Raw genomic sequence first — 12,534 nt, 5'->3', positions numbered from 1 at the left:
GATTGACTTGCATGACTGCAAATTATTAAGTTTAATATTTTCCTTTGAATATAGATTTCGCTTAGGGCATATCGTACTCGTTAATTGTTGATTATTGCATGTCAGTTTTGTTTTATGTCGACCTACATTTTAACCGGGTCACTGATTACAAATCTTTTGTTATCGTTAGCCATAGATCATGTGCTAAGAATGGTGATTGTAAACCTTTATTATTGTTACAGAACGTAAATCAAATTAAAACTAAAAAAAAAATCACATCGAAATAAGTTTTTGAGAGATTCTATGAACGTGTTTCGCTAACAAGCGTCGCAAGTACTGTTTTCATACTCAAGGGTGTTCGTATATAACGTTTGAGTTTAAGTTATTGGAGACCAGTGGTGACTTCGCTAATCTCTTCAAACATTCATGTTCCCTCGCCAATCCTTTTATGATGCTAATTAGATATTATCTGAAGTGTTTGTATCCGGTAATTGTTTTCATTAATTTCCGCATAAAAGAGTTACTGTGAAATATATTCCGACATAATCATATTTGTTAGAGAGTATAATTAAACGTAACTAGATGCATTTACCTGTAGATATGCTGTCCATTTGTTTATTGATAGAAGTGTTTGCGATTTCACGGGCTTATGGTGAGTTTACATGCATATTATGCAATTGTCATTTTGAATTTGATTAAAAAGCTAGTATATTATACAAATATTGACTGAGGTTGAGAGCAACATTAATTTTATTAGCCCCCGCGGGACGAAATAGTGCCCGACGTTCCAAGGGGGCTACTATAATCAATGTTGTTTTGTTACATTAGGAAACAAACCAAAATTTAAGAAAGTTATTAAAAACAAATTGCAATAATTTTTTTAACTCAAAATATAATTCACGAATTCAATTTTGCGCAAAGTTCATTTCCTCAGCACCAAACGGTCAGCGGTGATATTCCACCGCCCATAGGAATTAGGTTACTGATGTTCTACCTGATTTAATTTCAAAGTAACTCGCAAATCCTTATTTCCGTTATGATAGCAAACTGTCACATTGCGAGTCCGTTGTTTCCTTGCCTTGTCTGATTGCCTATTATGACGTCAACTTGTTCTGGAGTCGCGAAGAGTTATTTACGTCACCGTTTACGAATCAACAAATCAAAAGCGATTAATTGCAATAGAGAATATTCTCTAGATATTATCCCTTGCCGGTCAATAATAAAAAAAATATTGACCGGTCAATATTTTTCGGACAAGCTTATATTACATTTATTGACTATTCGTCTACGAAGGTTTATATAGTGAGAATATACTATTCAGTATAACAAAATGGAATATTCCCTTTTACATAAACAACATTCTAATTGAGCCGGTCATCTTCCTGTGTTGTTCGTCATTTGTATGTTAGATAAGTTGAATCATTAGTTCACTTATTTTATAAATACTGTTTATTTGTTGTTGTTTTTTCACAAAACATATTTACATTTTCTTACCGAAATATATTGCTTTTAAAAACTATTTTATATAAATTTGTTAGATAATAAATAGCATCATTAATTATGGTTAGGAAGAATTATTCATACTTAATAATGTTTATGATCCATTCAGGGTTTTATAAAAAAAAAAACAATGTATAAGATTGGACTTTTTATAACATAAAATGACAACAACTGTTCGGACAAATGAAACAAAATCTCACTTTAATTGTGTTCTTTTTGAAGAACGTTCATAAGTAAATGTTAATTTAAATGAGCCCACTCAATTTTGTAAATGTTTATAACGTTGGTAATATGGGGTTGTGTGTTTGTTTACAGTTAACGTTGCCCTCAATAAACCAACATACCAGCAGTATCCATTGAGACCAGGTGACGACAGGTATGACGCCAGTAACGCTGTGGACGGATACAAATCTGACCTGAGCTTTGGCGGTGGTCAATGTTCTGTATCAAAGTACTCTAAAAAAACCGCTACCTGGTGGGTGAACCTGAGCAGCATCCACAGTATCCATCAAATCACGTTCTACTTCAGGACGAACAATGACGGTATAGTAACTGTTATTATGTATCTTTGAAATGATAGCATCTGTAGTGTAGACCTTCATCACGCTTATACGTTTTTTTTTATTTACATGATAACATTTAGGTTTTAACAGATTACTAAATCTTCATATGGTTTCCACTGTTAGTTTAAAAGATGCAATACCGAGAAAAAATGTTGTTGGTTTTAATGTAATAGAATCTCGAGAAAATTAAACTGTTTCAAATGATTAAACACATTTTACAATTGTTCAATTCAAATTACAAATTAAATAAAAAATTAGACATTGAATCCAATAGTTTTCTTATTTCACTTTATAGATATGTTTGTTCATATTTTAAAATGAGATGATATGCCATGAGTCTTTTGAGCAAATGTTTGCGGTTACATGGAGATTGCTTACATATTTGCATTGTGACGTGGTTTGAAATAATAATTTAGAAACACCACATTACACATATACTAAGATAAGTTTTTTTGAAATCTATGGATTTTGAAAGGTTTTGATAAAAGTAATTTCGTTGCTTTATAATAGTCCATTTATTGTTGCATTTTATTTGTGAATAGTTCATTAGCAATTAATAATAACGAATCATGACATTATTTTCGAATATTTAAGGTATAAATAACACTTATAATAGCCACAAACAAAATGTAAAAATATTTTTTCATGAAATTATTTATATATAAGGTTCTGAATCTCAAATGACGATTTTGTCAATCCTACATTTATTTCAATACATCAATGCATGCCCTAAAAAAAATAACGGTATGAACTGCATGGAGTTTTCATTAATGAAGACTGTGTAACATCAATTGTATACTCACAGCCATTATTTATCTTGGAAATGATAGCCTCTGTAGTGTAAACTATCCTCACGCATAAATGTTTTTATTTACATGATAACATTTGGGTTTTATCAGGTTACTAAATCTTGATATCATTTCCCTGTTAGTTTGAAAGATGCAATATCGAAAAAAAAATGTTGATTTAGTATAATAAAAACTGGAAAAAATAGAACTGTTTCAACGGCTGCAATGAACATGAACAGTAACTGAAACAAATGATAAAACTTATTTACAACTGTTAAATTAAAATTACAAATGAAAGAGAAAATTATATATTGAATTCAATAGTTTTATTAATTAACTTTATAGATACGTTTGTTCATGTTTTAAAATGAGATGCTATGCCAGGAGTCTTTTGAGGTAAGGTGTGCAGTTACACGGAGTTTACTCACATATTTGCATCGTAACGTGGATTAAAATTATAATTTAGAAACAGTTGATTACATTTATACTAAGATAAGATTTTCCCTGAAATCCGTGGATTCTGAAAGGTGTTGATAAAGGTGTTTTGTAACATTATTATAGTACATTTTTTCCCTATTGTTGCATTTATTTTTAAATATTTTTTTAGCATTTAATAGTAACGAATCTTGACAAAGATTCAATGCCATTATTTTCCAAAAGTTTAGGTATAAATAACACTTATAATAGCCACATACATAATTTACATATTTTTCACGAACTTTTCCATATTTCTTTAAAACGACAGTTTGATCATCTTGCACTTTGTCCTTCTGTCGTTTCAAAACGCGTCTGAAAAAATCATTTAAAAATTATAACAGACTTAAGTATAGTGAACAGAATAATATGTAGCTTTAGTAAAATACCTTAAATCTGCAAACCTAAAACTTGACCTTAAGGTTCTGAATACATCAATTCATGACCTAAAGTAAAAAAGTAACTGTATGAACGGCATGGGTTTTTCATTAATAAAGATTGTGTAATAACGAAAATGTTCAATGCTATCAAAATTATACGACAACAGTTCGCACAAAGTTATAACAAAGCAGACTAGTCTCTCATCTAAAACCGCAATGTATCAAATCACAGCAGGTAGACAACATAGAAATCAAACGATAGTCTTCCTTTTAATCCTTTATTCAAGATTGTACTTAAATATACTTTAACCCCCCCCCCCCCTAAATGCAGATTAACACAAACAATCTCCAGCATCTATTCATGACAAACATGGCGAACAGATTAAATTACTGTATGTAAAAAGATGATACTTACAATCACGATATACTTCTTGGCAGGTTTTAGAGTGACACTTGAATGGTCAGATTTGAGTTTTCCCTTCAGGAAATAACATTTTTTTCTCGAATTAGGAGCGACAATATGGTATATGTTATTCTTGAAAATGATCTCTATAGCACAAATATCCTAAAACAAACCAATGATTTCCAATATAAGATAGTGTGTTAAAGGAGGTGCGAGCACGAAAAAGACACCTTCGTATGTATAGCTCCTTTAAATTATATGAATTTTTTTCAGGGGATTAGGAATTTTATATTAACTTGAGAAACGTTTAATGTTATCTACCCGCCACGGTTATAAATAATATTATCTTCAATTGTGTACCTAAAGGTTCAAGTGATATTTTGTTACACAAAAAGGTGTTAGGTGCTTTTTTAGGTCATCTTAGTAAGCTCAGCTATCCGTTTTCGTCCGTAGTCGTGCGTTAAAAATTTTACATTTTTAACTTCTTAAAAACTACAAGTCTGATTGTTACCATATTTAGCTCACGTGAGCTAAAAGCTCAAGTGAGCTTTTCTGATCACAATTTGTCTGTCGTCCGTCTGTCCGTCCGTAAACTTTTCACATTTTCAACATCTTCTCAAGAACTACTGGCCCAATTTTAACCAAACTTGGCACACATCATCTTTTGGCAAAGGGGGTTTAAAGTTGTGAAAATTAACGGCAACACCCTTTTTCAAGGGGAGATAATTAGAAAAAAAATAACAAAAAATTAGAAATTTTAAAAAATCTTCTTCTCAAGAACCATTAAGCCAGGAAAGCTGAAACTTGTGTGGAAACATCCTCAGGAAGTGTAGATTCAAAGTTGTGAAAATCCTGGCCCCCAGAGATAGAGTAAGGCCACAATGGAAGGTCGAAGGTTTACATAGGAATATATGGGGTATAAATCTTTAAAAACCTTCTCTCAGAAACTTGTTAGGAAGTATCCTCAGGTAGTGTAGATTCAAAGTTGTGAAAACCGTGAACCCTTGAGGTAGGGTAGGGCCACAATGAAAGGGTGTTAAAGTTTTACATAGGAAAATATGGAGTAAATCTTTAAAAATCTTCTTCTCAGAAACTAATCAGCCAGGAAAGCTGAAATTTGTGTGGAAGCATCCCCAGGTAGTGTAGATTCAAAGTTTTGAAAATCATGGCCCCCGGGGATAGGGTGGGGCCACAATGGGGGGTCAAATTTTAACAAAGAAATATATAGAGTGTATCTTTAAAAATCTTCTTCTCAGAAACTAATCAGCCATGAAAGCCGAAACTTGTGTTGAAATATCCTCAGATAATGTAGATTCAAAGTTGGGAAAAATCATGGCCCCCGGGGATAGGGTGGGGCCACAATTGAGGGGTGTTAAAGTTTAAAATAGGAATATATAGAGTAAATCTTTAAAAATCTTCTTCTCAGCAACTGAAACTTGTGTGGAAGCATCCTCAGGTAGTGTAGATTAATGTTGTGAAAATCATGGCCCCCAATGGTAGGGTGGGGCCACAATGGGGTGGGGGGAGTTTAACATCGGAATATATAGAGTAAATCTTTAAAAACAAAATCATAAACTAATCAGCCAGATGATTCCTATAATTGTTAAGACTTTGGCCCCAAGACAATTCTCCGGTCTCACAAGAAGGTTCAGAGTTTGATGTAGGTTCACATCCCGTATATACAAAATTGTTAAGGATCTTTTTTAGAGCTGCAATATTCAACATGTGATATGACTATAAAATCATCCTATTAGAAAAGGGACTAATGATTATAAACATAAGAATGTCTAAGGGAAAATGGATTTTATTTATACAGGATCTACATGTATTATTGTACATTTTTCAGATAGTTTGCATTATGACTCCATTAAGCTGATTTCATGATACCTATTATTCCTCAGGTGAGCGATGTGGCCCATGGGTCTCTTGTTTTTGAGGCATGGTAAGGGAAATCTAAGTTGGGAAATCCGTGGCTCTACCACCCCCGGGGCGCCACATGTGGGGCCAAATATGCAAAAAAAGGCAAATTTTCAAAAATCTTCGCTACTACCACACATGTGAGGAAAAAAATGGTTGCATAGTTATGATGTCCATGAAGCCCTCTACAAAAATTGTGAAATTCATTACTCCTGGGTCAGGGGTTCAGGCTTTAGGGTGGGGCCACTATGGCCATATACGTAAAATGTATTAATCTTAGTAAATCTTCTTTTCTACTCACATTTTTTTATAAACTAAATGCCTGGTGATGATGTCCATGAGGCCCTTTACCAAAATTGTAAAATTCATGACCTCTGGGACAGGGGTTCAGGCTCTATGGTCATTGTGGCCATATAGTAAAAATCTATTAAACGTTAGAAAATCTTCTCTATAACCATATATATTTGTTAAAAATTAAATGCATGAATATGATGTCCATGAGGCCCTCTACCTAAATTTTTAAATTCATGACCCCTGGGTCAGGGGTTCAGGCTCTAGGGTGGGGCCAATATGGCCTTAGAGTAAAAATGTATTAAATCTTTGAAACCTTTCTTCTCTACTCTCATAGATATTTGTTGAAAACTAAATGCCTGGTTATAATGTCCATGAAGCCCTCTACCAAAATTGTGAAATTAATGACCCCTTTGTTAGGGGTTTAGGCTCTAGGGTGGAGCCAATATTGTCATATAGTAAAAATGTTTTAAATCTTAAAAATTCTTCACCTCTTCTTCTACACATGTGGACAAAAAATGAATGCATGGTTATGATTTCCACTAACTCCTCTACTTAAATTGTGAAATTCATGGCCCCTGGGTCAGGAGTTCAGGACATTGGGGTGGGGGTCAATATGGCAATAGAGTATTAATGCATATAATGTTTAAAAATGTTTTTCTTATTCTCACACATCTGCATAAAAAAAACTGACTCTTAATTGTGATGAACAGGAAGTCCTCTACTGGAATTTCAATTTCCATGTCCCCTGGAATATGGGTTTTGACTCTAGGGCAGGGCCAAACTGGATGTATTGTCGTTAATGCATATAATGTTTACTCCAACACACCTGAAAGGAAAACTGAATTCATGATTTTGTAGACCAGATCTTTAATTTTTCGCCCAAATTATAGGTTTCATAGTTCTTTTTGAAAGATTTCAGGCAGGGATGTGGTCGTCATTATAAATTTATAATTATTTTACTCCAGAATGAAACCTAATTAATTTAATGAGACTCCTCGACAAGTTTGTGTATGGGTTATATGCTACTCAGGTGACCGTTAAGGCCAATTGGCGTCTTGTTCAGGTTCTTTACTGTTTGGATTAAGCGTGTTTAGTTTTTAAAAGATGGTTCAGACAGCCCAGATCACACACTCATTCAATATATGACAGTTACTAAATTTTTAAATATATTTTTTCATCAACATTTCTTTCTAACGACAACCATATATGATACGTGCTGAACAATTTATATTACTACTGAAACCAGTATTGTTAATAAAACATGTTAAAATTGTTAATATAGATATCATAATTTAGTTTATATATTAAACTGGTTTAATAATCCGTAACTGTTTTGTTTTTTTCAGAGATTTCTCAGTCTTTAGCCCCCATGGTTTTATTCGATGTTATGATAAGTTGGCATTATCATAAACGACAAATATATGAAACTTGCATATGTTTTCCAAATAAGCGAGTGTTGAACCATTTAGATATTTTAATCGATAGGTGCATGGAGAATGTGTAATTTGTATGGCCTAGAATGTAGTTGATATTTGACGATTTTGTATGTATCATTGTAGAAAAAACGTATAATCTTGTTTTTTCATTGGATCGATAACATCACTTACAGAATATGTGGTTTGGAGGTTGTTATCAGGCTATATTCTTGGATTCTCTGTGTATGTCTCCAATACTACGGATAAATCACAGGGAACGTTGTGTTTCAAGGACAACAACTTCACAATCAACACAATACCTTCTGTCTTCACAACAAACTGTTCTGTTCATGGACAATATGTCATCTACTACAACGAGAGACTACCAGGAGTGGTCTACCCTGACGGTTATGCTAGTTCTGTTGACAGTGGTCTTTGTGAAGTAGAGGTGTATGGTGAGTGTTCTTTATAACTTGGATAACCTTTGAAAATTGTTTTAATATTTTTCCATAGTTGGTCACATATTTACCCGTTATTGTCAACGCATAAAACAATAAACCAGTGTGTAGATGTGATTATATCAGTAATATGAGAACGTGTTAACCTTTTGAATGAATCTTTCAAATCTTGTTCAATCATTTAAAGAGCATATTATTTTGCTTGGATAGTTTCGCCTTCTCCCTCTCCCCTAAAAATATGATAAGATGTTATGCTTAGCAAATTTAATATCGATGTGAATTATTAAAACAAGCTGCTATTTAATCAATATAAAGATGACTAAGGACAGGAATAAAGCATTCTAAACATGTCATTTAGCATCAAATTAAATGAATGGCAAATCCTCTTCATGTAAGGGTCATGTATGTTAGGACGGGGTTAAAGTGGCCAGATAGTATAACTGAAAAGATCGCTTACGCATTTACCATTTTAAAAAAAAATGCCTGTTTGTGAGGGTAACAGTTGAATTTAACACCCCGAGAAAACCATTGTCAACCAACGCGAAGCGAAGGTTGACAATTGTTTTCAAGGTGTGTCAACTGTTACCATTCTAAACAGGCACTATATTTTTATTATACTAAATAATTTTATGAGAACCTTTACTGCTTTTATATATATATATGACATTGATTCGACGACGAAAACGTATAAGCGTTATTTACATGCATGTAACAATCCGTTGTGTTACAATGTACCTGTTGGCAAATGTGTTGTTAGCGCTGATGGTTATAGAACGGATCATCAACTGCGTCTAAACCAATCAGATTTCGGTATTTAACAAGAAAGTATAGTAATACAATTTGTTATTTGGTGCTGTTGATTTTTAAAAAATATTTCCGTAAATGATGGGTTTGTTTATCTGGTTTGTGTTCAATCTCTAAAACCCTCTGTTGTGTTACTTAAAATAAAACGGGAAATACATGTTTGGCATAGTTTAATGTATGGTGGACGTGAGAATCTATATCATATTATAAAATTCATGACCCTGAGGCTCAAGTACTTCAGTATGAGAGACGGAGTTATATGTTAGTCATGCAGTTGAAATGCATTGATTTTTCTAGCATCAATGCATTATATTAATGTCTGTACAATGTACAATTACATAAAAACCCTTTTAGGTTGATGACATCTTCGCCAGCAAAGGGTTTTCGGTCCACAATGACTTAATGAGGGTGAAACCAATTACTGGTCTATCACACACATAATACCAGTGTGTCGGGTTTTTTTAATCTGATATACTACTAGCTAGCCAAGAAAATGAAAACGTTGCTTCGATATACTTTTAACAAATGCTTAATAATGTTTTTCTTAAGTTACATGTTTTTCTTTTTAATGTTGTTATTTAGTTATAGTTAACTGTACCCAATGCTGTAAAGTAGACGGGGGCGTTTTTTGCTCAACGGGGGCGTTTTTTTTTTTGTTAAACAGTTGTCCAAACCGTTAGGTATGCATTTACCGTAACTACTGAAATAAAATATCTTGAGTGATTATTTCACAAGGTAAAAATACCAACAATCACAAGAAAACCAAAATAGTTTAACTAATTGACCACCTTCTTGTTTTCTCACAAAGTCACCTAAAGTTCCCTTGCGAGTATCTTTACCAATTCAGAGACATACATATACCCTTATTGTTAACGTAAAAAAAAACATTATACGCAGTTAAAATTAATGACCATTGAAAGAGATATTATTTAATTTATTTAGCGTTTCTTAAAAGGTGTCCAGCAACAGGGTTTTAGGCATCTCACCGTTTACTTATAAATGTAGCAATGTTGTGATATGTTTCTCATTGAACTGGTTTGGTCCTACCGGTATATTCTCTTGTCATGTCAAATAAAGCATGGCACTTAGTTAATATTTAAGGTCATCGCAAGGAATGTATTTTATAAAAGTAAGTATTAGCATAAAGGTTGTCCAGCAACAGGAGTTTACAGGTCAAACTGTTTTGTTCTATATGTTGCAATATTGCAACATGTTTCTGGTTAAATAAAAAATTGTCCTGATGAACTTTCTTGCATACCAATAATCACAGTCATGTAGATGTACGCCTCTTGCATCTTATTTTGTTAAGAATATATTTAAAATATTTAGAAAAAAAATCGTGAAATAAATAACTGTTAATGTACAGGATGTCCGAAAACAGGGTTTTACGGATCGAACTGCTCTATTCCCTGTCCAGATGTAAACTGTCAGTACTGTCACATAGAGACGGGCTATAGTCAGTGTTGTAAACCTGGATACCAAGGTCATCACTGCGAATTAGGTAAGAAATAGTTTCAATAGACAAAGATAACTTATACGTGTCCATGCCTCTGTATGGTCTCGTTACGTATTGGCTACCATTATAAAGCATTGGTAATTCTAATCAAATTTGAAGATATTTGATTTTTTTTCTAAAACAATCATACAAAATAAGTCAAAGCGTGTCAAATTTTTTGGTTTTAATTTTTTATTTGTGTATAATAAAAGATCATAAACATGCGTGTGGGTATGATTATAACAAATTTAAAAACATTGAAATCTTTAATTTTATAACCCATTTCATTCCATATAAAAAAATTGCTTTGCTGATTAGTTCCTGCATTTACTTTAAAAAGTTTCACAAATGTTTAACAAAAAATCATTGTTAGTGTGCAGTCAGGTAAACTTTTTTTTCCAACAACAAATGTGAAATTAAGCACATTTACGGCTATGGAGGATTTTTATTAATGTCCCAGTAAGGACCGTTGATAAACCTAAAGAAAATTACCGTATATAACGAACACGACTCTAACAAAGTAAATTTAAGACTTCGCTAATGAAATTGGACTGCAATGTTATATTCCTGTAACGAATAGTGTACATTGAATATTAATTCAAAGACATATAAAATTTTAATATTTGTTGACTGCTCTAATGTTTATTAAATGGAATGTTCGCGGCCTTACAAGATAAAATAAAACGATTCACTTTGCGTTTTGAGTCTTGTTCATAGTTCCCGACGGTAAACTACATCTAATTTTAGGGGTGTTTACAATGATGTAATGGACAATAGACTGCCAAAATTAAATAAACTGTTCGGGAAACATTTTTATTGTTTCTAATTTTGATATGTCAGAGGTGATTTTGGTTGCGTGTTGTCGTATGAAGCATAGTAGTGAAGATTAAATCGAGTTCAATTCCTCGTTTGCCAATAAATATTATATCTGTAAATAATGATACGACAGTGTGAAATACTGTCATCTTACCGTTTAAGAACAAATTCACTGTGATATTTCTTACAAATTCGTTATTGAAATTTAACGAATAACGGCTATATTAAAGAACGTGTTTTGCTCTATCAGTTAATACGTTTTATTTAGCTTTTGCGACCCGTAATAACCCCTGTTATTACGTTCATGGAGGTGGTGTGCTTGCACTATGTTGTTACAAGCGAAACAAACAAAAAGAAACATATTTGTCTTAATCAGATACATCTGTTTTATGTGTAAAAATCACATTTTCTTGTATTTTTACAACCATGTCCACATGGTTATTTTGGAAATAAATGTACTGAAAAATGCAATGACACTTGTTCCGGATGTAATAATGTGAATAACGTTTGCGACTCTGGATGCATCCCTGTCTGGAGAGGTTATCATTACAACGAAGGTAGTATTCATAATATTTAAAGTTTGGAGCGGGATTTTTACAGGCAGGCTATATGTACAACAATATTTAAAATAACTTTACCACTGATTCATGAAGAAATACTGCTGACGAAATTCAGGTTTTGTAGTATTAAGGTAGTTCCTTCATAACTAAGGCGATTTTAACAATTTTGATCGATCTATACTAAATCAAATACATATTTTAAAGTTATTATAAGACTGACATAAACCAAGCTCGGTTGTATGGTTATAGTGAATTAAATAAGCCTTTTGCACTTAAATTTTCTTTAAAAAGTTGTCTACTCTTTAAAATATTTTTTGATAATAATAAAAAATATGTTTGGTAAACTATATATTTTTTTTTAGCATGTTCGATAAAACGGAAAGCTTTTGCAACGTTTTACCAAGAGAAATGTGAGAAAAGTGCTTGTACTGAAGAAATATATTAAACTGCATTTCTCCAAAAGACTTCAATGTTACTTCAACATATGATAAATTTATTAATATTATATGTTTTTTAATTCAAAGGCAAACCTTTATTATTTAAAAAACTCAAAAATCACACAAAGCTTTTAGTGATCAAACTTGCAATCTATTAGATATTAAATATAATAGTTATGGATGGAATACCTAAATGAGAACAAGGGTTGTCTGAGAACAAGGGTTCATTTAAATAAATTATGGTTGTTTAT

The 12,534-nt window shown here is 32.5% G+C and overlaps 1 protein-coding gene across 1 annotated transcript; it reads left to right on the top strand.

Annotated features, from left to right (window-relative positions):
* The first annotated feature begins 504 nt into the window (after positions 1 to 504).
* Positions 505 to 11,498, top strand: LOC128172448 (uncharacterized). The gene is made up of 4 exons (XM_052838244.1): positions 505 to 631; positions 1,795 to 2,022; positions 7,908 to 8,168; positions 10,342 to 11,498. The coding sequence occupies exons 1-4, from the start codon at positions 562 to 564 to the stop codon at positions 10,485 to 10,487; spliced, it is 705 nt and encodes a 234-aa protein (XP_052694204.1). The 5' UTR covers positions 505 to 561; the 3' UTR covers positions 10,488 to 11,498.
* The last annotated feature ends 1,036 nt before the right edge of the window (positions 11,499 to 12,534 follow it).

The sequence above is a fragment of the Crassostrea angulata genome, chromosome 2, assembly GCF_025612915.1.
Source record: "Crassostrea angulata isolate pt1a10 chromosome 2, ASM2561291v2, whole genome shotgun sequence".
NCBI lineage: Eukaryota > Metazoa > Mollusca > Bivalvia > Ostreida > Ostreidae > Magallana > Magallana angulata.
The sequence above is the reverse complement of the archived record's forward strand: the minus strand, read 5'-3'. Positions and strand labels throughout refer to the sequence as shown.

Excerpts from the sequence above, each read along its gene's own strand:
- LOC128172448 (XM_052838244.1), top strand. The coding sequence starts at position 562 with ATGCATTTACCTGTAGATATGCTGTCCATTTGTTTATTGATAGAAGTG. Across the intron at positions 2,023-7,907 it reads CTTCAGGACGAACAATGACG|AATATGTGGTTTGGAGGTTG; the intron begins GTATAGTAACTG and ends CATCACTTACAG. Across the intron at positions 8,169-10,341 it reads TTGTGAAGTAGAGGTGTATG|GATGTCCGAAAACAGGGTTT; the intron begins GTGAGTGTTCTT and ends GTTAATGTACAG.